Source organism: Phoenix dactylifera, chromosome 3 (genome assembly GCF_051530095.1).
Source record: "Phoenix dactylifera cultivar Ajwa chromosome 3, Ajwa_hap1_PhDact_Kaust_v1.1, whole genome shotgun sequence".
NCBI classification, from domain to species: domain Eukaryota; kingdom Viridiplantae; phylum Streptophyta; class Magnoliopsida; order Arecales; family Arecaceae; genus Phoenix; species Phoenix dactylifera.
The window spans coordinates 46,411,422-46,439,112 of NC_143192.1; the positions used below are offsets into that span (position 1 = coordinate 46,411,422).

At 39.4% G+C, this 27,691-nt stretch overlaps 1 protein-coding gene and 2 pseudogenes across 2 annotated transcripts; 1 reads left to right on the forward strand and 2 right to left on the reverse strand.

The window, feature by feature from the left end:
- Positions 1-7: 7 nt before the first annotated feature.
- Positions 8-6,382, reverse strand: LOC103705120 (peroxisome biogenesis protein 19-2-like; annotated as a pseudogene). Its single transcript, XR_015976486.2, has 5 exons — positions 6,193-6,382; positions 6,065-6,110; positions 5,667-5,985; positions 2,258-2,573; positions 8-279 (listed from the first exon to the last, which is right to left on the reverse strand). The product of XR_015976486.2 is annotated as a peroxisome biogenesis protein 19-2-like (transcript).
- Positions 6,383-7,751: 1,369 nt separating this feature from the next.
- On the reverse strand, positions 7,752-26,259 carry LOC103705118 (uncharacterized). The gene is made up of 2 exons (XM_008788732.6): positions 25,506-26,259; positions 7,752-9,730 (listed from the first exon to the last, which is right to left on the reverse strand). Exons 1-2 carry the CDS (start codon positions 26,157-26,159, stop codon positions 7,994-7,996), a joined length of 2,391 nt encoding a protein of 796 aa, XP_008786954.3. The 5' UTR covers positions 26,160-26,259; the 3' UTR covers positions 7,752-7,993.
- LOC149768121 (uncharacterized) lies at positions 17,123-18,394 on the forward strand (annotated as a pseudogene).
- Positions 26,260-27,691: the final 1,432 nt, after the last annotated feature.

Sequence of the window (27,691 nt, forward strand, 5' to 3'; positions counted from 1 at the left end):
CCATCTCTTAGTTCTGAATCAGTCCCACAATTGGATCTCGAGCTATTTTTCAATGTTTTGTCTAAGTGTTACAATATAGCAAGCAACCCAAATGGAGCATTACGGACCCCAAAAAGATTACAAACTTGAAGTATTAACATAATTAATTAGACTGCACTCTGATAAAATTTTTCGACATTCGGAAGGAAGAAAGAAGAGCAAAAAGTTTGCTAAACTGAGAGACAATGCCCAATTTACATTATACAACAATTGGATGTAGACTCCAGCAGCTCAGGGGATCTGCAAAAACCAAAAGGGACAAAGAAACCACATTAAAATTCACAAATATGCAATTCCAAAAGCAACACACGAAAAATCCTTAAGCAGAGTGTTGGCAAAATAATGAGACACATATCATCTCAAGCGACCTGTCTAAGACAAACATGAGATTTTATCAAGCGCATGCATAATTGGTGATGTAAGGAGGTGTTTTACAGTAATCCTGTATTAGTCAAAGCTTAGTGGTAGATGCAGAATATTATCTGCTCCTGCGAATGGTTTCACCAACAAAAATGAGTAACTTTGTCAAACTAATGCTGATATATACTTTGTCCTCTGCTGTAACAGATATATCTGGTAACAATGATTCAGTCACAATGACACACGAATGGCATGAATTCAGATATAAGCATGACTTCTAATCCACTGATCAAATTCAAATATGAGTTAAGAATTAAAGTGGCAATAGTTCCCTCATCTAATTACCTATTAATCCTCATACATAACCGGCCACTATTCCAGACAAAGTCCTCAAAAAAAGCTACCTCCATATACCCTAGTACTAGTCCTGTATAAGTTGGTATCTTTATGCTTTTCTAGTCCTCCAAACTGGAATCCACCTATGATTCATCAGGCCCCTCTGGCTTGTACTGCACACGTTCAGACACATCCTACAGGTGCTCATACTAGCTTCTTCTAATTGCTTCTAATTCTACTCTTCCTGATAGAACTGCACTTCTACTGGAACATCCTAACCTTTACTAGCTCATTTTATGCTTTAGTGCTTTAATCTGCCTTCATGATTGCATTTGTGGAACTGGGTCATATAGTTCACGATTGCTCAGTTTGCTAGGTGATATTATGAAGTAAGTATCATATCTTTGATGGAAATAAATGATCAGCAGAACATTTCAATATGTATAATGCCGTCTGGTGGAGGCAAAATATGTTGACAAAATTAAGGGGTAAACTGGGAACAAGCCATCATTTTATGTTCAAGAACTAAGTTATTGCATATTGCGACTATATCAGTCGAGGCTCAAGATGGTATGTGTATCCAAAATGATGCCTGCCATAAAATATCTTGGAAAGATACACGTCCATTGTACAGTTTAGATTTACAGTGATATGCAATGGAAGCTTCCTTATTTGATATAAGTTATTTCTATAGCTTGATAATGACAAATAGATATGCTCTAAATTTTTATATCATATGTTTGACTCACATGGACGTATCTAACACTATGAATGGATACTCCTGGAATATGTATTGTCGTTTTTGATACATCACTAAGACAATATATAGTTTTCAATTAGTTAGACTTCGGTCATTATTAATTTTACCATACTTATCACTATGCAATTTTATGCATCATAACGTGCTATGCAGTGATATTTACCAAAACTAGGTTAATGCATGACTTTAAATCACAAAGCACATAGACTATATATTGTATTGGCTAGGCCTCTGTACAGTAGGTATCATTAACATAGTACAAGACAAATTGATAATCTTTTGAAATTTTAACCTTGTTTCACATTTCCTGTATAAACTCCTGTATAACCTTGTTGATGCCAGTATTTTCATATCATTCCTCTCAACTTTCACCACTGCCATCTCAGGCACCATCCCCTCCTCTGCTAACCCTTCAACACAAGTTTTCTTCATCCACAGGCTCTTTGAATCTTCATTGTGCATATTCATACAATCTCAACATGTTAAGGAAGTCCTTTAGAATGATGACAATAGTATTTGCAGCCACGGAAACTCATACATGGTCAACGCGAGGATAAAAAAGAAAAAAACAGGCGTATATCACATTTCTATCAGCAACCAAGACCTAGGACCAGAAAGCTTTAGCCAATACTTTAAAGCCTGTGTTATGGGTAAAAATATCCTGATATTCTATCAGGGAAAAGGCCAAAATAGATATTTTCTGGTACTTTGAATATGTATATTAGAATGTTATGTAGTCAGAATTTAGAATAGCAGACTCACATTTGGCCCAGATTGTTTAGGTCAAGATCAGGAGCAAGCTCTTGAACAATATCATTGGGAGGTTGGCCACATTCCTGCGTTTTCTGCATGAGATCAACAATCTTAGAGAAATTGTCAGGCTCATTTTCATAAACATCATTCAGCATTACTATGAGTTCATATTGGCAATGATAGCGATCATATTCTTCCTGGGTCAATCTACTTTTGTGCTCCTCCAACCACTTTGGATATCTTTGTCCAATTCCTTCATAGGTTCATGGAGAATCTCCTTAGACAAAAGTTGTTGCATCATAGTTTCAACAATAGATTCCATGTCCTATTACAATGGAAAAAATCAATGTGTTAGAAACATAATAATTTCAAGCCGATATACCAATAAGTTTGAAAGACTCAAGAAATCAAAGAAATGCTGCACAGCCTAACCTCGTAAAAGAACAAAAAAGATGAAAAATCTCTACATCCAAAAAGGAATCTTTCATTCAAACAGAATAATGGTGCTACAAGTAAATACCATTTCTCTGGAGGCTATGGAGTACATTTCTTTTATTTAAAAAAGCAAGATTTTCCCTTTTCTATTGATGTTAAACAAGAAAAAATGACTACCTGGATGATTATAGGTGCAATAATAATGCTTTAACTGTATAATCTACACCCTCGACTCATCACATAGGATATCACTGTAACTGTGGTATAGAATATGACATTTCAAAACCAGGTGTGTGAGATTTCCCTTGCCGTGTTTATTTATCAATTCATGGCACAGTGTGAATTCACACAGGATAGTCGAGTTCAAGTAATAACTTGACATGGCAAGGCTTTAAATCAAAAAACATAAAAAGGGGGGAGTAGACTTTTCCATCTCCATGATGATTCCAACCAACTAAGATGTAGAAAAGCTTAACACAAATCTTTAATTAATCTTCAAATATTCATTCTCATCCTTGCTGGCAGAGTAACACCTAAATGCAAAAAACCCATCAGAAGGAATGCAGTTTGTAATATAATTAGGCAATCATGGATACATCCAAATGAACATATAAAATGTAGCCACTAAATATTTGCTGGTACAACCCTTTAAATTCCTGCAGTGCTATGCCTATAAACAATGAAAGGGTACTCAAATCTTGATACTTTTCTCAATTCATTCTGCTTTGAAGATTTATTGGTTGAACATGATCGAAGTTCTATTAATTGCATGAATAGCATCATTCCCATTAGATCAGGGAATACTTCTCAGTTGTCATTGTCATATTCACTATAGCAAACAGTGCCTGTCTTGTCAACCATCTTAAAAGTACCAGAGGTTAATTGGCATTCAACCAATTATAAATAGCATTTTGAAGTATAATGCTATCCCAGATAAATAATTTGGAATTTTTTTAAGCACTAAAGAAATGGCACTCTGTTCCATTTGCCTCTACAGAAATTGAAAAATATGCTCCTGAAAATCAGAACCAATCAAATATGATGGTTTTAGGACATTTTGACCTCTTTGAATACTTTAAAGCTGTCACCAAGCCATTTAAAAGCAATGAAACATCCACTTTGAAGATTACACAACAATAAAGTTAGACTTCAACCCTCATAAATTCCTTGAAAGACCCAAGCCAAAATCCAGCTGAAGCATTAGATCACAGCAGGCCTGTAACAGAAGAAGGGGGTTGGGCGGAGGGAGTATGAGATCTATGTTTCACATTTAATGATATATACTTCTAACAGTTCAACTCATGGCTTATTTATTCATCTTAAAAAAATAAAAGATTCATCTCTTTTGTAACCCACCATGAAGCTCCCAATATTTTTTTGGAAGTTCCATGCATGTGAAATAACCACCACCCTTTAAGCATTACCTTAGTACAAATACCAGTCCTATTGGGTGTAATGTATGCAATTTGATTGTATATTTCTCGCCAATTTAAAGTTAAAATATTTTAAATATTGGCATTTTATCACTTTAAGAAATACTTGACATTATCTGACTAATTAAAGGACTTGTGAGGGTATACATGGTCATGGTAATGCTCAAAATCCACTCCTATCCCACAGTAACAGGACCTAATTAACCAACCCTCCAGTCTGTGTTGGTTCATCATAGGGCTTCAAACCATCATGATAGCACTTACCCAAAGTAAGGTCATCATGTTGGGCACTAGTCTCACCTTAGATATTGGCTAGAGGTTCCCAGATTGCATGAAGTTAATGGTTTATTGATTTCCAAGTCCCAAGATTTAAGCTATCTGATGTTATGATCTCTATTTTGCCTCAATAAATCCTCATGCTGGCAAAGATGCTCCTAGGTGCCTTGTCGCCAAGCACACATACAGTGTACTCAATCTCATTCATATGCTGATATCACCTCTTCCTCGTAAGGAAAGACTCCTAAGAATGCCTACAATAATCATAGAGCTTATTTGTTAGATCACAGATTTCAGGAATCATATAGCAATATCTATGTAAGTAACAAGAGCTTTATTTCTACTAATCAGTATACTTTTTCCTTGATGAATTTGTGGTCATTATAGATGTCCACACCATGTTAGACTCGAACCAGTACTCCATACACTTCCTTTTTCTCAAGATCATGCATGTAGTTGGAAATCCAAAGACCAGAAATTATGGTAGATCAAAGTACTCTTGAAGTCAGCTCGCCTTACATCATTTTTGTCCATTGATGATACTTGTTTCAGATAAACCTTGTCAATCTTCTAATGACTGTCCTTCTATGGCACTATAATTATAAGTGTGCTCAGAGTTTCCTGAGAATTGAAATTACTTAAAAACCTCAAACCTGACTTGAAAGAGCTAATGAAGCCTAGATAATTGTAGTTTGATACCAGCAACGCTTCTTTGCAATTATACTGCCGTCCCATAGTTATCATTGATGGGGGGAAAGAAAAACAATCTCATATTAACCAACTCAATTGCCAGGAGTGGAAATTTTGCTGGGTACACCATTCTAGCCCTAGGAAGCATTTCCATTCCAGTACAAAAGAAAACATCATCAACTAGAGTTTCATAAACAACTCATGCTAAAATTAACCATTAATTAATTCAAAACCAAAGACTAAAGTTTTCCAGCTCCAATTGCTATCACCCTTTTAATAGGTAATAAGCCAAAACCAACCTATATAATTAGATGAAGCTAAGTACTGAATTCAAACCCAAATCCAGGATAAAGAAAAGCAACACAGATTAACTCTATATCACCAAGTAGCTCCCTTAATCTAATCCACCTCACATACCACCAGAAACACAATCATAAAGACTAAATAAATCAGATAAACGACTATAAAATTCACAAAATCTACTTTCCCCTTGATGTAAAGGACTCTCCCAATTATCAGAAACCAAATATCCTGAGAAATGAATTTATTAAAAACAAACTAACAAAATAAAACATGACACAGACCTGGGATCCAGCGAGCTCCTCGAACTGCTTGACAAAGTCCTCAACCATGGACTCCTTATCCAAATCACCCTCGCCTCTCGGGGCCGCGGCGGTGGCCGACTCCAGCCCCCGTACGGCCTCGCGAGTTTGCTGAGTCAATTTCTCGAGCGCCTCGGAGGCGTGGGATCCCTTGGGAGGAGCCCTCTGCTTCCCCTTCCTCCTCGCCTTCAGGTCCGGCAACCCTATTCCCAATCCCTGCACCGAAGACGAAGGGGGCATAGAAGCCCTTCCCTCTCCCCCACCTCCTCCTCCTCCTTTCCCATCTCCAACACCACCGCTCCTATTTATAGATAGATAGGAATAGAACTAAATCAATTAAAGACTGGAATTGGATGGAGGAAAGCGGAAAAGAAGAATACTTTTGAGAGGGAGTAAGGTCGAGCTTGGTGAAGTCGTCCAAAGCGCCTGGAATAAAGCAGAGAGAATGGATAACGGAGTGGGTATTAAGAGAGAAGGGGAAGACAGAGGAGAGGGAATAGGAGCATACTGTCAGGGAGTTGGTCGAGATCGTCGGAGGAGGGGTCCGCCATCGAATAACGGTGGGATAGCTGGGATATCGTTATCGGATTGCAAACGGATGCATGTTTGCCGAGAGGAGACGAAACACCCCCGGTCCACGGCAACGCCTCCACTCTCGGAGGTAGGCTCTCAAAACAATCTCGGGAATATCAATGCGGTGCCGCTTAGGCTGCCCTTCAACCCATAACCTGAATCAGACCCGCCCTAACCGGGACCCGGACCCGACATATGCATGCACAATATATATATAATATTAGAATATTAATACTTAGAGTTTTTTTTATATAAATATCCTTCTAAAAATTAAAATTATGTCAATATTCTCTTAAAATTTATATTTATTTTTTATATCTTTATAAAATGCTATTTTTGCACAAATGCTCCTAATACAACTGTTCTTCTAACATCATTAATAAAAACCATATTTATTTTAATTACAAATAAAATAAAATTTTGAAATTACTTTTTTGTCCTTCATCGCGATCATCTATTTCTTTTTACGCATCTACCCATTAAAAATATTTTAGTTATTTTAATTTGAAATCGTCAATTTTTTAAAAATATTAGATGGCGTGAGTATACATACAAAAAATAAGAATAAAAAAAAAGGTAGAATAGCAAAACAAGTGTTTTACGAGAGTATACATCCAAATATCAATTTTTAGAGAGTCATGCAAAATTCGATATTTAGGAGGATATTCGTGCAAAAAAAACCTCAATACTTAATGCGGATCTTTTCAATTTTTAATCTATATTGTTGTATAGTTAACCATCATTTTTTATTATTTATGATTTAATTTTTTAGGCATATATAAGATGTTTATTGACATATTTTTCAACTCATAGTTTCTATAGATTAATTAATTCTTAATGATATAATATTTGATGCCTGATGGGTATATGAACCTGGCCTCCGCTAGATCCCAACTCGATACATATTTTTATCATTCAAGACTCCAGACACGACCTAGTGGATCGGATATGTTAGACCCAACATCCCCACAAATAGAGGCATGGGATTTGCAAACCATGGATCTTACCCAACCGGGAGTACTCCTGGTGCCTCTAGCTCTTTTTGTATCAGGTTACCACGAGTATGGAGAGAAGATTATCTACCATGGACATCATATTCTTCGATTAGATCGAACCTTTATGGAGTGCTTGTAACAACCCTAGCCATGATATAACAGTTGCTTCCTGGGCACAGTTTAAAAAGCAGCCTAAATGTGTCTTGTTTTGACTGTGCCCTCCCTTGGGCCTGCAAGCATTTCTCACCATTTATTATGAGTACAAATTACAGAATTTTCCAAGGCAAGCATACTATCATTTCAAGCTCAGGGTCAAGCAGGTTACACTAAGCAGAACACCCAGGTACTTCAAAAGCTACAGACCACTCAAGCATGCCATCAGTTCTAATGGTGTGACAATCTTGAGTGGCACATACACTGACTACTTTCAGATAAGGAAATCCATGCAATGCATATGTAAAGATATAGGATCAATCTAGAGTTTGCTTGAGGTAGCCACTTTGTTTCTCATCCATGCATAGATTAAAGCAAGGCATCCCAGAAAAGTCAAATCCCACAATAAAGTCATGCACCAATTTATCAGGAATACTATGAAGATAAAACCAAGAGCCAAGAACCTGCTTGTACAGTCAATTTGATAAAGTTTTCTACTTTCAGCCAATGGTTATCCGTAAAAACCTAATAAAGCACAAAAGATTGACCAGATGGAGAAACTGGATCGACCCAAGCATTCTTAGCAGTTCACTGGGAAGCCGTGTCGCCCCCACTGCCAGGTTCTCTATTTTTAGCATTTGGCTCCTCATCTCTGGCATCAAGTCCCGGCAGAACAACATTATCACCAAGGGCCGCTCCATCTGCTGGAAGAGGTATCACATCTTCAGTATCTGGGAAAGCAGCACCCTCTTTCATAGTAGCAGTCTCCAAAACCACAAGTGATTGACCAGCTTCCTTTTCTTCAAACTCAGAAACAGCAGGAAGTGATTGACTAGGTTCCTTTTGTTCAAACTCAGAAATCGCAGTTTGCCCTTCAATATTCATGGTTACAGCTTCCAGGGACCCATCTACAGGAATTTTATTATCCGGATGTTCTGCACTTTGCCCAGCCTGAGACACCAGACCTGGACCTTCAGCTTCTGTAGCTTGTTTGGCCTGATTACCCTGTTGAAGCCCATAACCTTCTACTTGCAGACCTTGAAGCCCATAAGCCTCCTGCTGGAGCATCTCGTGACTTTTAAGGCCATAGAACAATGGCTCTGGAGCTTGAGGTGAATAGGCTGTTGGTTGATTTGGAGGAATATAGACACTGATGGGGCCATAAACAGTATCTTGACCTTGGAACCGCTTGATCCGGGAAAGATGTTTTTTCCCGGACAAGTGGCACTCAAATACAGCTAAAGTGTCACAGGTTACGTTGCACAGTGTGCACACCCTGGGCTGCTCCCTGGGACGCTCAGGACGTTTTCTGTGCACAGGTTCAAAGCTCCTCAACCGCTTCCCACCACGGCCAAACCTCATCGCCTTCCGCTTTGGAGGACGCCTCCTTTCATGCCTATCATAGCCATCCATCCTTGGCCTCCTTGTGTGCCCCTCCATTTGTGCTGCTTCGGCATGCAGTGCATCAGACAGTGCTGCCTCAACTCCTGCTTCCCTTTCCTTTGCACGCTCAGATTGTCCATCAACATTTTCGCTTTGCATCCCAAATTCCATTTTATGCTCCATTGTCACAGTTGCATCTGGCAAGTTTTCTGATGAAGCAGAGCCCTTACTTACTTCAATAACCTGGTCAGAAAAGTCTGCAGCTGTCATGTTTTCTGATGCAGTGGAGGCTTTGTTCACTTCACTGATTTGATTGGACAGAATAGCAGATTGCATGTTTTCGGATGAAGTAGAAGCTTTTTTCACTTCAATCACTTCAGCAGCCTTGTTTTCGTCAGCCTGTTGGAGGACTATCTCAGGCTTCACAGCGACCTTTGCTTGTAATTCAGCCATGAGTTTCTGCTGAGCCTGTATCTCTTGAACTCTCTGCACAGTTCTCTTGTGTCGCTTGCCATTCTTGTGTTGCTCCAGAATTTCCAAGCTGTTGCAGTCCACCCTACAGATATCGCACCAGGCAACAGGGAGGAGAGGACGCCTTGCTAGCATGGGAGATGGCACCGCTGCCAGTGCTGATGCCTGTGATGGTGCCTGTCCTGGTCCTTGCTTTATTTCTGGTACTACTGATGGTTCCATGACTGATGCAGGTGCAGCATCAGGTTGATGTGTGTCAGGAGCAGACTGCTGGAACCGCCTGTTCCCGCCCCTACCAATTCGTCCTCGTCCTCGTCCTCGTCCCCATCCCCTACCACGGACAAGAGAAGCTGCCCCAACATCTTGCCTTGGAGGGTGGTGGCCAAAATTGCCTCTGCCACCGCCACCACCACCTCTGGAAGGCCCACCACCCCTTCTACCACCACCCTTGAATGGAGAACTACCACCACCCTGCATCAAGGCTCCAAAAGTTTAAAAATTTGGTGATGGACAAGTGATCTATTACCGAAACAAAAATGGATTGCAACAAGAACTGGTCAGAGAGGGACTTCATAAGTGGCTTCCCTCACCTTAAGCTACAGTCATCAAGGTCGGGGGAATCTACCATGAGAGAATTTGATTATGTTCATAAGGCATCAACAAGCAAAGTTTGAAGTGCATGGTACATACTGCCTCCAAGGCATACAAAGGTATGTAGCACTATATACCATGCCATACCACCTCAAAATCGACAAAGTAAACCAATGCAGGCACACAGCAGTAGATACCATGCCTGTATGTGACTGACACAGCCCCATACATGGTACTTCAAGCCTAGCCAACAAGCAGGTCAACCAAGCTTTCTAGAACTGTGATCCGGAATCGGAACAAGTACAATTTCTACAATACAAATTTTCTACAGTACAAACATCAAACCAAGCCAAAAGTTGGAAATTCACCTGGAAAGGATATGTTCAAAACCATTATCTAATATCTAAGTTGTTACAAGACTGGCAATCCAGATTAGATACCCAGTATTAGAAATAACAAATACGTACGAGAATGGGAGCAAAAACCTTAAAATTTTCAAAGTATCAATCAGAGTAGGCACGAATAACTATGGCAAAAAAAAAGCTGGTAAATAAAACATTGATGAATAACTGAAGATAGAAAGACAAATAAATATTTGAACATCGTCAGAAGCAGGGCAGGATTGATATGAGAATCAGAAATGGATGTGACATGCAATCAAGCATATCAGGTATTAACATTTTGGTTAGAATATCACATGGCTGAAATAACAATGCATGCACTTTCAGAACACTTAACCCATTCCTATCTGCAGTGAAATTATCCATGATAAGAAAATTAAATCCAAGGAAATAGAAAATCATGAATATACACAAAGAAGTGCAGAAATGGGAGAATAGGTGAAAGCCATGTTTGGACTATCGGAACAGCATTTCTAGAGGCAAAGACTATGGCCATGTTTGGGATTGCTCTTGGTAGTAGAACTTTTGTCAGTATAGATCTTGGAAGTAGAGCTCTTATGTTTGCTATTTAGTTACTACATTTCTAAAGTATCGTGGAACTTTAACATATGTTTGATAAACAAACTGAAAAAGTGTTTTTAGTATGAGAAAATGACAATAAAAGATGTTGCATAGTGCTTTCAATTTTTTAGCTCTTTGTGCTATCAAAAGCCATTATTATAAAGTATTTTTAATTTACAAAATTTTTATTTTGAATAGTATAATGTTAGAATAATATAATATTGTACAATAATAGTATAACATTATAGGAATATAATAATGTTATAATAACGATAGTAATAGAGTATTGTCTTAATATTAGTATATACAATATACTATAATATAATAAAACACATTATAGTATAATGTAATGTAATATTGTACAGTATAGTACCATAAAATAAAATAATATGATATAATAACATATTATAATATGTTATTATAATATATTATAATAATATAATATAACGCATCTATTGTTGTTAGTAATTATACTATAAAATTTTAATATAAAGTATTACAATTATTATTATTACATATTAATCTAATATTATATCTTATAATATTATTTTCGTATTGATATAATTTAGTGTAAAGTATTGTTAATCTATAATTTATATATTTTATTTTAATCTAAATATTATATTAAACATTGTAATTGTTTTTCATGAGGGATATTTTGGTCGTGCCAATAGTTTTCCGGCTTTAGAAAGCACTTTTGGGGAGAAGCTCCAAATTGGAGCTTTTGCCAAATCGAGGTTTTTTAACTTTTGAAAGGAGCAGAAAGCTATTTCAGATTTTTTTCCAAACATCCACATATCACCTAGAAAGCACTTTAGGCCCCTTCAAAAAGCAATCAGAAACAGGGCCTATGTTTTTTATCAATATACAAAAAATCAGTAAAACAAATATGAAAAAGGAAAGAGGGTGGAAACCATCAAGATAGTTTACAAAAGATTTCTTAGGCAAAGGAAGTTTCTTCTATCAACTAAGGAAGCATTTAATTATATGCCCACATACAGGAAGATATAGTTAAGTATAATATCTGGAACAAGCATTTCTTATTTGCAACAGATATCACTAAGCCATTTCAATTAATAATAAAAATAGAAAAACAAACAGATGATTAATACAAAATAGTCTAATGGAACCCTCTCGAGATCAGTCCTCAATCCTCATTGAGTATGCAACTGAAATTTTCAACTCTTTTGTAGATAACAGGAAATTTTTCATTCTAAGTCTTTAAGAATGAGCACATAAAAACTTATCAGCACAGCACACCAATGTCAATAAATGAATTTTCCATTCGCACTCCAAATGGCAAGCTGAAGCCAAAAACTGCAACAGAGAACATTCAACACTTCTATAGTCGTCTTAAGAAATCCGAAAAGATCCGTTAAATTGAACATAACTCCATTCATTTCTGGGTCAATTTCCATTTATTTTACAAAAGGTAAGTTAAATGGGCATGATTTGAAGCTAAAAATAAAAGGAAGAAAAACCTTTATTCAGGGATCAACCAACAAATGAAAAATATAAGGTTCAAAACTGCATATGTTTTTTCTTATTAATTGAAATTATGCTTTCTGACATAAAATAGTTTTATGGTGTCCGGTAAAAGTTCATGCATCCAAGGAGCATCAGTTCAAGATTAAGCAGGAGAAAATAAATTCTCCAGATTTCTTGCCAAGAAACTTAATGAATCAACAGAAAATATGAGTAAATACCTTGACTTTTACATATGTTGTCAAATTCACAAACAGAGTAGTGATTTTTGTATATGACAATTTTTAAAGTTATAAAAAAGAGTTGAACGTGGAAAACATAAACAACAAAAAACATGACCGAAATTTTATTTGTCATGAGGTAGTTTCCTAAGTATGAAAACTTGGTGGTTTCAGTTTTGACCGGCCTCATGGAATTTTGGTTGCAATTTCAGTGGTTTTGGAAGATTCGCCCCACGTTTTGGAGTTCCCAATAAAAATGTTCATAAATTCAAAGAAAAATCAAAAAAAGAAGCCAAGAGAAGTTAGTTTATAACACTTTGGAGCATTTTATGTCAGGTTATTTATTTCTGTAATTTTGACAATTTTAGGCTGCAACTAATATTGCATATAGGGGAAATTCACCCACATTATTTTTTTTCATTACACACATACCCATATTATTTACTTGTTGAAAATTAACTGTACTTAGCAACTATGAAGCTTTCGGTACCTGGTTCATTCAAAACTTTTTTTTTCCATTTTTTTCATAAACCAACAAGTAAATTGATTTTTTATCATTTCTTCTCATATGTTTACAATTAAGTGACTATTTATAGTTACAGAATGTCGTAAATATTTTACATTCAAAATAATCCCTATGAAATGTCTTGTAGTTGTTCAAGTTAGTCACTGTAAACTACTATAATAAGGGTCATTTTAGAGTTCTTGGCATGTCAATCATCATGTTTATTATCTACTCCCACTTGTAACTCAAGAAAAAAAAGAAAAATCATTGCAAACTAATACCATATAGCCTATACAAAGAAATGAACTAAATATGATAGTAAATATTAAAACAAAACATTAAAGTCCATTTAAAATTACTTTCAGTAAGTTTCAGCAGAAACTAGATTAACCCCTAAACTAGACCAAAACTGGTTAGTTTCGGCCAAAATTAACCAAAACAATCCGTTTTGAATAAAATGGTTTGGTTCCAGCCAAAACTGAAAATCTTGGATGAGGATACACTCGGTGGTAATTGCTATGATTATGGTAGTTTTAGCTTGTTTATTGCATGGATCTATTCTTTTCTCCTTTTCTTTCTCTTGATATATAAACGGAATAAGTTTTTGCATCTAGGGCTGATTTGCTAGAGCGCTACTTTATCCCTTATTCTGAAGATTCAATGGATGGCAAGCTACATGGTCCTCCAAGTCTCCCCCATCCTGTATTCATGAGTAGGCCCTACCATGGTGGAGTGAGACAATGTCATCTCATAGGAATAAACAAGTATTTCATTTGATCACCAACTGCACTGATAATTGAGCATGCATGCCTCAAGATGACTTCAAGCATGGCAAAGATACCATAGAGAAGGTGCAAAACAGTCCAAGTAATAGTTGGAGAAATGAGTGGAAATGAGCTTTGCATTCCAAGGCATTTTCTAACGGAAAAATTCCTTGAGTGTCAACAGCAAGATCAGCTGGACTGACCCATGCTGACTGTACCATACCGATAAGGTATTAGTACGGTACTAAGGTTCAGTTTGATATGAGTCAAACTGGTCTATACCGGTCCAAACAGAATGAAACCATCCCATACTGCCCGTTGCCGCCCGGAACTGAGGTGCATACTGTATCGTACCGACATGCACCGGACAATTTCACACAGTACCATTAAGTGAGGAAAAAGGGTCAAGAGCTATCTTAGTATTGGATGTGTACCATATCGTCCCGATTGCATCATACCAAACTAGTAACGTACCGATAATGTCCCAGCACAATAACCGATACCAAAATTGTGGATCTTGATGAAGAGAAAGGCTAAGCGATCAATGATCCACTAGATATTCTTAAAAATTTTATTAAATCTTTGGTTGCAAGATCTTACTTTTGCTACAAAATCTCAGCACAATTAATCCTTTATCGAGGTCCATTAAACTCCACTCAAAACTTCATATCTTAAATTCTTAGAAATAACCCTTGCATCTACAATGTAAATTTTGCATATTAAAATAATTCCCACACAATAAAAATTAACCCTGGAATGCTAGGTAATCCTTCCTACTACATTCTTGCATCAACCAAGGCAAGTTATCCCTTGCAAAAATCATCTACAATGGAGGCTAGCATGTATTATAAGCACTCCAAGAAAAAACTTGATGTTTTGTGAAACATTTGCTCAAGCAAGGTGCAAGTCCATGTCATAATTGAAATCATAGTATGTCGTACCGGCCCGAATCAGGCAGTACGAAGTGTACCATACCGTACTGGTTCGGTACCGATACTCGGTATGGGTGGCGTACCGACATTCGATATGCTAAGAAAACTCCATAACGTACCGTACCAACACTGTGCTAGCGTAGCACCAGCACGAGGTCCGGTACCGAGATGGCAAACCTTGATCAAAATTAGAAAAGATAGTACCAAAGTTATACATAAAATGCATTATAAAGCACCCTTCATAAAGAATACATGCAATATGCAACTTTTGGAACAAAGAGAGAGAGAGCAAGGCATGGTCTGCTGAACTGACCGGTTCCGACAGGCACCGGTCCGGTACCGCTATGGAAATCAATTCCACCCAATCTGGGTCGGAATCGATCGATTCATGGGCTGTACCGGTGCGAACCGGCTCGGTTCGCACCGATTCGGGGTTGTTTCACACGAGACAGCATGTGGCTAAAGCCACGTGCTAAGCCCTCGCGCTGTGGCACTTTTGAAAGTGCCACAACGCCAAGCATGGCCAAAAGTGGCACGCGCTGTGGCACTTTCGAAAGTGGCACGCGCTATGGCACTTTCGAAAGTGGCACAGCTCCCAGCGTGGCCAAAAGCGCCACGCGCTGTGGCACTTTCAGCACCCAGCGTGGCCAAAAGTGCCACGCGTTGTGGCTGCCACAATGCATGGGACACGCGCTGCAACGTCCGTTCGTTCGGCTTTTATGCATCAGGCAGGGGCAGAAAAAAGCTGAAAGCAAAGGCAGAGACAAAGGAGGAGGAAAGGAAGAGAAAGGCAAAGACAAAGGCGTGAAAAAAATTAAGAAGGGTCAAAAAGCGTCGTTTTTCTTCAAGAAAAAATCTAGTAAAAGCTAAATAAGATAAGATTTCTTTCCCCTATATTCTTTTTTTAATATTTCTTTTAAATTGCTTAAAAAATAAGTCAAAAATTGCCAAAAAAATAGAAAATGATGCCCAATGTTTCCATTTCATCTTGAAATTTTTGTATGTTGTAGATATATGGACGATGTGCATGGTGACATTAAAAGTTTTTTCATTGTAAATGAGTATGGAGCAATCAACGAATTCCGGCGAAATAGAAGATCTACGTGACCAAATTTTCTCTACTCTTCTTCATTCTAAACAGGAAAGCTCTAAATGAGAAGAGAGGGTCAAGGACCCTATTGGTCAGGAATATCGAACTGAGTCTGTAGCTTTTGTTTTTGCAGAATATATACAATTTATATTTTAATAAAAAAAATAAAAATTAATTTTATAATAAAAAATAAAAAAAATAAAAAATAGCAGTACGTTGTACATAATTCAAAAATCATTTTTGGAGGAAGGATTAATGTTTGGTAAATTAATTTTTATAATTAAAAAAATAAAAATTAATTTAAAATTTAAAAATAAATTAATGTGGCCGTAGGAATGGAGCCATCAAGGAGAGGGCAACCCCAAGAGCATGATATTGGCTGGGAGCATGGAAAGATGCTCGGTGAATTTAGCCGATAATTCCTGTGAGGTATTTACGTGCCCGGAGTGCCCACCTAATATCCGTCTGCTGATGAGAAAAAATCTCGCTAAGATCAAAGCGACCAAGGAGAAGGCTACCAAGAAGAAGGCGAAGGTGGAATGCCAAGCCGTAGAAGCACCTTCCTATCACTTCATGGAGTCAGAGGAGGTTGAGGGTCCAGATAAGAAGGCATAGATCCAGAATGCCATGCAAGCGAGCCTGAATGATTAGTGGTAGCAAGAGGAGGTGGCGAGGCATCGGGCTCGATTTGGGCACTCGTTTTACGAGTCGGGCGCCGGTTCTGGTAGAAGCATACAAGATCTAGAGTTTCAAAGGACAACCTCAGTCAGGAAGGGCGACAGCAGAGGACGTGGCTGGATTGCATCTATCCTGAATGGTTTTAGTAACCGAAAGAAATCTTCTAGATGGATTCCACCAGGAGCGTCAATCCATGATGTAGATCTGCATGCCTTCTCCAGAAGAAATTCGAAGCAGCAGAGGGTAGACATAATGTGGAAGGAGAAGAAGAAGGATGTGGCGAGCTATTGGCTTCTAGTTCTACTTCAGCCATATTCCAGCGAATGCGGCAGACAATACGTACTACAAGTCTGCCATTTCCACCATACAGGCTGCCGGTCTCAATGTCGATCCCCCAGATTCGAAGGACATCTACGATGAGCTTCTTGATAACAATAAGGAGGAGCTAGAGAATTGGATTGCCTCCTACAAGAGCAAGTGGCCCACATATGGGCTCTCTGATGTGTGATGGTCGGACCGGTCCGACAAGACGGAGCATCATTAACTTTCTGACATACTGTGATGCGAAGATTTTCTTCCACAAGTTAGTTAATGCTTCGGATCAGGTGCACAATGCCTCACACATCCTCAGATTTATGGAGGAGGTGATTGATCAAGTTGGAGAGAAAAATATCGTGTAGGTCGTCACTGATAATGGGCCGCAATATAAGTTGGCCGAGAAGATCTTGATGGAGCGGCGACCACAAATTTTCTGGACTCCATGTGTTGCACATTGCATCGACCTCATCCTAATGGACATTAAAAAGCTCCGTAGGGTGCAACATACGGTGGAGATAGCCCAACGCATTACCAAGTATATTTATAGCCATAATTGGGTTCTTTCATTGATGAGAAAGTATGCAGGAAAAGAGATTCTGAGATCAGAAGTCATACGGTTTGCTACGAACTACATTGCACTTGATAGCCTTATCGAGAAGAAAGGAGCCCTACGTCAGATGTTTGTCAAGCTCGAATAGCAAGAAAGTAGATATGCTCAAGCCGGCACTGAAGGGAGCAGAATGGAAGACTTGGTGACGAGGCAGTGATTCTGGCAGCAGGCCAATACGATAGTCAAGGCTATCAAACTATTATATCAAGTGCTGCGGATCGTAGATAGCGAGAGGTACCCTCAGATGGGCTTTCTATATCACATTATGGAGAAGGTAAAGGCTCAGATCATGAAGGCAGATCTAGCCCATGCCCACGAGTATATCGACATCCTTGAGCGGCAGTGGAAAGCCCAAATGGGTATTAAATTGCATCTAGCAGGTAAGCGATAACATTGATAATTATACTGATGGATATATTTGTATAATTATACTAAGACGGTGTCGTCTATGTGCAACATACTACCTGAATTTTCGATTCAGGTACGAGAGTGGAATTGGTATGGATGATAAACTTCTTGATGCTCTGCGTAATGTTATTTATAAGATGGAGCCTGATCCAGAAGTCGCCGCATCATGTATAGAAAAGGTAACTATGATTTAGTAGCATGTGTAAGTATATCGAATCTTCTATTATTAACTTAGTACAACACGCTTCTTTTTCACAGACCAAATTATTTAGGAAGGGTAGCTACAGCTTTGGACAACGACCAGCCGTCGTGAGCAAGATAACTATGAATCTAGGTACAATACAAATCAACAAAATATTTTTGCAGCTGAATTATCTTCAACTATGAGGCCATCATATATGTAATTATCTTCAATATTTTTGCAGCTGAATGGTGGATTCATTTTGGCGGATCCGCAAAAAATCTTAAGCGGATAGCTATCCGGATCCTCTCCTAAATGGTCTCCTCGAGTGGCTATGAGCGCAATTGGTCTACCTTCGCCCTCATCCATAGCAATAGAGAAACCGTTTAACACAAAAGCGCCTCAATAACCTAGTTTATGTGCACTACAATCTACGGTTGAGGCTAAAATGTATTTAGGAGAAAGTGGACCTCAAGTATACAAATTCCATCTATAGAACTTTCACAGATAATGATGATGATCCTATGCTCGGCTGGCTTGTGGGCCAGCAGCAAGAGTCGGAGCTTGACGAGCCAGAATCGCCTCGACGACTAGTCGGCTTCATAGCCAGCGATGCTAGGGTCGATCCAGAGTAATGGGCTGAGCGCAACATTCCACGCACTTCCACAGCTGATAGGACGTGGCCAGAGGAGAGCTAATCACTACATGACCAGTACGACACACCCTCTTAGAGAGATGATCGAGAAATGCTCAAACGAGGATGCTCTGGTACCCAGTCTACTCGATCAGGAGAGCGTTAATCCCAACAAACAAGAAAAAAAAGAAAATGGCCCCAATGGAGAGTGTCGAGGAGACCTGGATCAGCGGCGATGAAGGTTCTGGTGGTGATGGATCTGCTAGCCATGGAGGGAGTGGAGGACAGTATGGTACTACTTATGAGACACAGCCGGAGGCAGGTTTTCGATATCCCGGTGAGTCCCAGTTTACATATGCTACACAAGATACGGACCACGGTAGGCCGTCTGATAGACCCCGGTCGGATACCATTGCATATTGAATACGATCTCCTCGAGGTTGTTTAGGAAGTAGCTGCAAATGACCTTGCATGTGGAGTAAGATCTATAGATATATCAAATTTCGAGTCTTCCTATTATCCGCGGCCTCAGCTAGCCTATAGATATAGTGCATTAGAGTCATCTTCCGGTGGCTACTATCCTACGCAGCCCGAAAGATCTTACGGATCGAATTTTGGTATTGGCATATTCGGATGGGCCCTCCATAGCCTTATTATCAACAACAGGACACCTCTCAAAGCCAGAGCTTCAGCAAGACATCCGAGAGTTCTTATGACCCGACGCGCATTCCTCAGAGATTGAGCATACAAGACTACAACGCCACTTGGTTAAAGGAATGGGTTGATTTGCCTCCTTATTATACTGATGATTCGAATATCGACGAGAAGTATCGCCATTCGATCCGATTTTAGATATCCGAGAATGTTTTAAATGTATGTAATTGATTGTAACATAATTTAAAGATATTTTATATTCTTCATCTCATTATTTGAATCATTTGGAAGTAATAAGATGCATCATCTAGTTTAAACCTTAAACCTAAACATACAAACATCAAAAAAAATCCAAAAGTGAGAACTCCCTAAAAAAACGACGCCGAGGTCGAAACCTAGTCGAACCAGCCCCATCGGTACGGTACCGGTACCGATGCCCACCGGTACGTCAGTATGGTCGGTACCGCGTACCTTGAAGCAAGCTCCGCTGAACTGAGCCGAACCACCCGGTTCAGGAGTACCGAACTGACCCAATTGGAAACTGGGTCGGTTCGCTAATAGGAAACAATTCCAACCCATACGGGCTGGAACCGCAATGGGACCGGCCAAAACCGGTCCTTTTCGGATCAGAACCAAAACCTGCCGAAACCGGTCGGTCGCACCAAGTCAAGTAGCACTGTGGCATTATTGCCACAATGCGGCCACTGTAGCATTATTCGGATGGGCCCCTCCACGATCGTATAATCAGCCAGAGGACATATCTCGAAGCCAGAGCTTCAACGAGACATCTGAGAGTGCTTATAACCCGGCGCGCGTTCCTTATGCGATGAGCGTGCATGACTACAAAGTCGCTTGGTTAGAAGGATGGGTTGATATGCCTCTTGACTATGCTTATGATCCGAATATCTACGAGAGTCATCGCCACTCAACCCGATTTTAGATATCAATATGTACGTTGTACTTTAAATGTATATAACTGATTATATTATTTTATATTTTTTACGTCACTATTTGAATTAGGAATATTTTATGTTGTTTATTTTATGATTTGCATCATTGTAAAGCAATAAGATGCATCATCTAGGTTAAACTGGGATCATAGAAACATCCAAAAAAATCAAAAAGAATAAAAAAATCAAAAAAATATCAAATTAAACTTAAATTCATAGAAAAAATCCGAAAAGAGTTATTACCGATTAAATTTTTGGAAAAAATGCAAAAGCAATTAGGGCGTGTCGGTCGGCGCTCACCAATACGGGTCTTGGTACCGATTCGGCGGACCTTGAGAGAGAGAGAGATTTCACAATTATAATGCAATCAAAAGCGTTGTCAACCTCAAAAGAAAAGCGGGGGAATGGAAAGAATGATATCATCCAAAAATTAGTGACACAAATTATATCGAGAATAGAAGAGAGTGCATGACAGGCATGAGAACATAATCAAGGAACCTGCTTTTCCTTGGCAAGCAAGCATAAACACATGCATTACAAAAGATGCCTACATGCATCTATATGTATCTTAAGTTATAGAACCTAGAGAAGCCTAGCGATTCTTGTTCACAAAAATACGAAAAACATATCTTAAGATTAGCTGAGAAGATATAATCTGAAACATATTTATAAGCTCATGCACTCTACAGTATTTATCTCACATGCTTTTTAAGTATGCATTCAGCAAGATGTCTTGGTGTACCATAAGTAACAAGAACTTGCAGCATTCTATTTTGCTTATTCACATGGCCCTACATGTCCACATGCTTAAAAACATCAATGTGTTTATTTTTATAATTGTACATCATCAGAAATATATAATCATTTTGTCACAACAAATTTCAATATTCTGTTTTGCTAATAATCATAGCCATGCATCTCCAAATGCTCACAGATTTGCATGTTTTCTTTTGTAATTACAAGTCATTAGAAAAATAGTCGTTTAAAATTCTTAGCCCTGTTTCAACATTTTAAACTGCTATGAATAACTAACCTGCCAAAAGTGAAGCTCCATGTAAATTTAGTGAAAATCCTCATCACAATAGGGGAAAAGTTGCTCAGCCTCTCAGCGCTAAATATGAATGAGAAGGATGCTTCCAAGTGCCTGAGCTTATAATTTGTCAAAAATTTACTTCCGTAGTTTTGGAGAAAATTTTGTCCGGCGCAGGTATCAAAGTCCATAGTTGTTGCATACTAGAAATGAGTGAAGAATTTTTGACTATAGTAACAGCTTGTAACTTAAGTACTTCACCCTTGCTAAAGCATGACATGAGTGATCAACATTTACCTATATTTTCCCAATATAAATCCAGAACACAAATGTCTTTATATAAGAAAAAGAAAACGTGCATGGTTTCTTTAACAAATATGGAGCAAGAGTCATATATTACCATGGATAATCAGGGATTAAAATATCTCCATTACAACATGCGTTCTCGCCACATTTATTTGTTCTTCCAATTTTCTATTTCCATTGCACCATCAATCAACTCATGTATTGATATGGATGTTGCAATCATATTATACACATGATAATATCAAAATCTTTAATTTCCCCTTTTCCTCTCCATCTTCCAGCGTTCCACACGTGTTTAAGAGGAGACCAAGAAAGTGTCTCAAGGGAACCCAAGGTAGAACGCATATCCACATTAGAGATAATGAGTGGGACCCAAACACCATTATTTTAATCCCTGATGAAATCATCCATGGTCTTCAACAACTTCCAGGGCGGAACCTCAGGAAACCAAAATCAAGGAACTACAACATAAAATAGTTAAGGAAGGAAATTTTTCGTACCTATTTTTGGCGAAGGAACTTCAAACAGGAAGCGAATCCAACGGGCCAATGTGAAACACTGAGCAAGTAAAGAGAGATAAAAGCACCCAATCAACTTTCCTTTTGTACAAAGAAAAAGGACTTAGCATTTTGAATGCCAAAGAGGCATTTCTTGATATCTAATCTTCAGGCATCTACAGGATCTGAAAAGAAAGAAGTAGAATAACCTACTTGTCAAAGCTAACGCTAACCACAGAGGGGAAGTTTGGTTGCCGGTATCAAAGATTAAATGAGAATTAAGTGAGTATAAACAAGGGATCTTGGGAGACTCTCATAATATTTATTTTTCAAGTATCATGAGAATCTGCTATATCTATACCCACAATTGGTAAACAACCCAATAATGGGTATTCTCACCAGCTGTCCTCATTTACTGCCTGAATAACAGCTACACTATGCCCCTAATATTAACAGCACAGTGCTGCTAATGACCAGCAACCAAACAACCCCTCAAAATCTCTCAGAATATGAATCAGGTAGTAGGCATGACACCTGTTTGTCTGCTTAAATGATTTTGAGGATGTCTCAGTTATCCCTCATGGCCAGACAAATTTGACAAATCAACTCCAATGGTGGTATTATACGTGAATACATAGCTTAACATCCAAAAATCAATGTCTCCAAACTCAAATGAATCACATATTAGGTCCTAAAACACAATGAATTTGTAGGAGGACATGGTTTTCCGCTCACCATGAAACCTGCATGAATGAGATTCCAATTGGCAATTGCTATTGCTCTCATAAATCAAAATCAGATCAGGCCAATCTCAAACGGAGTATGCCTCCACCAAAGCAGATATACTGGAGCTTACATGTCAGTTAAACTTGTAAAACATGGTAGTATTCTCTTTCTCCTTCAAAGGTAATATGATCTGTCCATTATGTGGTAATTTTCTGATATTTTAACTGTCATTGCATCTGTTTAAAATCATGCATATTGCATTCAGAAACTGCTAGATGCATCACTTTACAGATTACCCCCCAAACACAAGTTGAATTAAAAGATTGAAACTTAAAAATCTCAAAATAAAGCACAAATTTCATCAAAAATTGGATATCCAGCACATTTAGGCTTGCAATCAAGCTAGGTCTGGACCAGGTCATGCAAGACCCGGACTGAAACCAGATTCTTTTCGGAACATGATGATGATGGACCCTTACCCAGCTCAATAGCTAACCAGGTCAGAGTGGGTCCATGAAAAAACTTTTTAGACCATTTCAGTCATTCAGGCAAGACCACGTCATGCATGAACTGAACCAAACCCCACCAATGCATCTCTTCATGTTTGGCTCCAATTTAGATTTGGGCCCAATGCAACAATAAAGAAAGGTACATTATTCATTTTGTAGCCAGAGTAAAACTAATAATTACATGGATGGCAAGTGGATGTATATAAAAGAATGGAACTGGTGCAGAATGCTGCAACTAATACCATTGACAGATATGTTGTTCAATCAGACTTGAGCCTTCAACCCATCAATACTTGAATATCAAAACATAAAGCAGCACCATTTGACACTAAGGACCAAACTAACAATCTTTTATGTTAATCGGTTAAAAAGAAAAGAATGCAAGAAATCAGGAACTCAAAGGAAAACCAGAAGCAAGTAAAGCAACCAACTTGCCTCACCTCACATCTTTATGCTACCATATCTGATCCTAGGAAATTGAGTTAAATCAATCGGCAAAACCTACTTCAACACAAAGCACCTGCAGAAACATACCTAGGTCCACAAACAAAAAAGAGGGGGGAAAAAGAAGAGAAGAAGCGACCTTCTCAAAACAACATTTAAAAAAACATAGAAGAGGTAATGTTTCCAGAGACAATCATCCAAGATAAGTTCTTCACTTTTTGGGAACTTGAGAAGGAGGGGGTGAATTGGAGGAACAGAAAAATGGGGAGTCAAGATAGTTGAATACTGAATCAAGACTGCTTTGATCATTTGAACATAATATCTGAAAATAGGGTGTGCCATGTTGTGAAATGAGAACAAATTAAGACATACATTTAAATCACTATTAGCATCTATTATGATAAAAAAGAAAGAGAGTTTGGATGCCTATCCATGCTATATAATTAGCATGCCTAGCTGACAGCTTTTTAGCCCAGGGGACTGCAAAGAAGAAGAAGAGTGTAGGAATCAAGAAATAAAGGGGAAGGGAGGAAGCTAGAGATCCTGCAATCCCTTGGATTTAGGATTTGGCGATTACTTTGGAGATCAAGCCACTGGTCAACTATTCATGCTAGCAATTTTTTTCCGGAAACATCTAAAGCAGCCTGCTGTCTAGGGATAGCATGCTAGGGCATCCGAACACCCTATAAATATTAACCAGCTCTAGCTGAACATAAACAAAGAATTGAGATATGCATTAATTCAAAGGCCTAGGGAAATGTTGCATATGGTCTTTAAAAGGTAATGAAATGCAAGAGTAACTAGGCAAGGCTTATCCAAAAATTTAAGTATCATGTGCTCAAGCCAGTTCGCTGACCCAGATGCTTCACTAACATGTTGTGGCATGAAATACCATGTCATGCAAGTTATGCACCAGGGAGCCAATTCACCCAAAAAAAACAAAAAAGAGAAAAGGAAAGGTAAAACATTGTGAGAGGTAATACAATAGCCTTCAAGCTATCCTTATGGAACTACATGTAACCAAACCTACCAAGATCAATTCATCATCCTTGAGCTATAATAAACTTGAGATCAAGAGCATAGCAAACATAGTTACAGAATTGTAATCATTAGAATAGTTAAACAGAAGACCTACAGGAGGTCCAGATTGTCACAAAGAATGAGGTCAGCATCAAGCACATGTAGCACCTTCAATGAAATCAATCATCAAACATTAAGGTGATCAAACTAAAAAAACTTAGGGTGCCTCACTCTCCCAAAGGGTCGAATAAATGACAGATTTTTTTTGGTGGACTGAATGCCCATTTGTTGCACTACGAAGTTACCGTCTAAACATGTGACTTGATGGAAACCACTATCACCAAGCAAATAGACGCCTTCATAGAAGTCTGAAATTTAAGTCACCACGGAACCTTTCCTATTCCTACTAAATAAAATAAAATAAAATAAAATAAAGAGAGACATTACGACTATGTGCTGCTCGAATATTAAACAATAATCTTCCTGAAGCACCATAAAAGATAAAGTAAGCACACGAAGTTTAGCTGTCTAAAGTGCGGAATTAAAGAGCCGTGACTGCATCAGATTCCGTGTTTCTGTTTTTTTTTTTAAGAAAAAAAAATCAAATAGCGGAAAAAGAAAAGAAAAGAAAAGAAAAATAGGGAATAATCCCCAATCTAATCAGAACTTAAGAATTGGCTCTCGAAAAGCCCTAATCGAACAATAGGGGGAAAGTATCAAACAGCGCATACCCCAGGCCTGACCGAGACTGCCCCGTGCTGCATCGGGTGGAGTTGCGGGGGATGGGGCTGGCGGTGGGGGTGATGAGGATGATGGGGCGGCGGCGGCGGCCCCCCACCGGGCCCCATCATCCCCCCGTTCTTCCCATGCCACGACCTATCCTGCATCCCCGCCATCGCCCGCTCGGCCGCGTCCATGTTCCCCGCGAACTGCGTCAGCTGGGACAGCGCCGCCACCGCGGCCACCGCCGCCGAGTTCAGCCCCGGCTGCACGGGGTACGAGGCCTCCGCCGACATCGAAGACGATCCCGGCGCCTGCTGCTCCGGCGGCGGGGGGTACCCATGCCCGCCAGCCGGCGCGGCAGTGGCGGCCAGATAGTGGTGGGCCTGCGGTGGGTGGATGTGGGAGGGATCGTGGGGGACGGGGACGGGGTCGGGATGGGCGGCGGGGGGCGGAGGATGCTGGTAGGAGGAGTAGTCGTAGGGGTAATAGTGGTGGTAAGGGTGGTGGTAGGCGGAGGGGTCGTACTGGGGGTGATGGTAGGAGGCGTAGTAGGCTTCGTAGGCCTGGGCCTGGGCGGGGTCGTGGTACTGGGCGGCGGCCTGGTGGCCTGGGGGCTGCTGCTGCTGCTGCTGCTGCTGGGCTTCGGCGAGGGCGTAGTCCATGCTCGCTGAGGAATGGAGCGGATGACAAACGCGAGAGGGGGTCGTGAACAAGGGAATGGATTTGGGGATTCCTCGCGTAGGGTTTTTATAGTGTTTTCTTTGGCCGTTCTATTTTGGTCGGGTTGGTTTAAGACCGGGCACCAGAAACGCTGCTTGGTTTGATCTGCAGTCCATTGATCTGGACCGTTTGTATGATGGCGATATGGTTGGAACAGGTTGATTTTGGCCGTCCAGATCGAGCTACCAAATTGATGACAAGACCGCTAGGGATGGCATTGGTAAAAATTTAAAAGGTAAAATTACAAGAACGATCCCTCAACTTTAGGCCAATTTGAAAAATATCTCCTCATTCTTGAGGATCCCTCAAGTTTGTAAATGGTTTTAAACTCCCCGTGTCGTTTATCTTAAAAAGTGGTATCATGTGGCTATCACATGGTAGTATAAAATTATATTATAACCAAACTACCCTTCGTAGCCTAAGGGCTCGTTTGGTTCGCGGAAAAAGAAGGGGGGAAAGTGTGGTCAACGGGAAAGTAATGAGATGCCTCTTGTTTGGTTGGAGTTTTCAAAGAAGAGAGAAGGGAAAGTTGTATTCCCATGGGAATGTGATTCCCACATTTTATGGGAAAGTCTTTCCCATGAGAAACATGGGAAAGTTACTTTCCCATGAGGCGGGAATCACTCCATTTTTACTTTTTTCCAAAAAGTCCCTTTAGCATTAAAGAAGCATTAAAGAGGCATTAAAAATCTAATTTTTATTAAGGGCATAATAGGAATTATATATAACTTTCCTAGGAAAGTGGATGGCCAACCAAACATAATCACCTTGGAAATTTGTCACTTTCCCATGGTCAACCAAACATGCCAAAAGTACTTTCCTAGGCATTCTCTTCCTAGGAATTTGTTTCCCAGGAATCATATTCCTAGGAAGGAAAATGCTTCCCACGAACCAAACGAGCCCTAAAAGGATATACTGTTGGAACACCCATTATACAGTGGTGTTAAAACTTACCTTTCTTCTTGCAAATTCACTATTGGATCGTTTGCAAATTCACTATTAGATCGTCCATTGCACAAATCTCAACTTGCTACAAATTTCTTTATTTATCCACCTGCATAGATCTTAAAACAACTAGTGCATGACTAGGATCATCAGTCTACTTGCACATATCTCAATACGATGAGGGCTCTGGCTATCAGAGATCCCAATGCCGCCAATGGAGGCAAGAGGATGGAGGGCTATGAATGGTTCGAGCTCGAGAGATCATGATTTGGTGGAGTAAGAATAGATCGAGGCGGCTAAAGAGGTTGAAACTAGGCTATGTCGGAGATCATCAAGATAGAATTTGAAGTCATAGATCGAGAAATTTGTAGAAATTGGAGGAAATTTAGGGTTTGGGCAGTGGGGAGCACTGGACCTTAGGGAGAAGAGAGAGATTCGTCACAAATGTGGGAGTGGCATATTGATGTTGTCGGTGTTGTTGTGAGGGGCTCATGGGTGCTGCCGTGTGTGCACTCTACTGGCTGCCGGC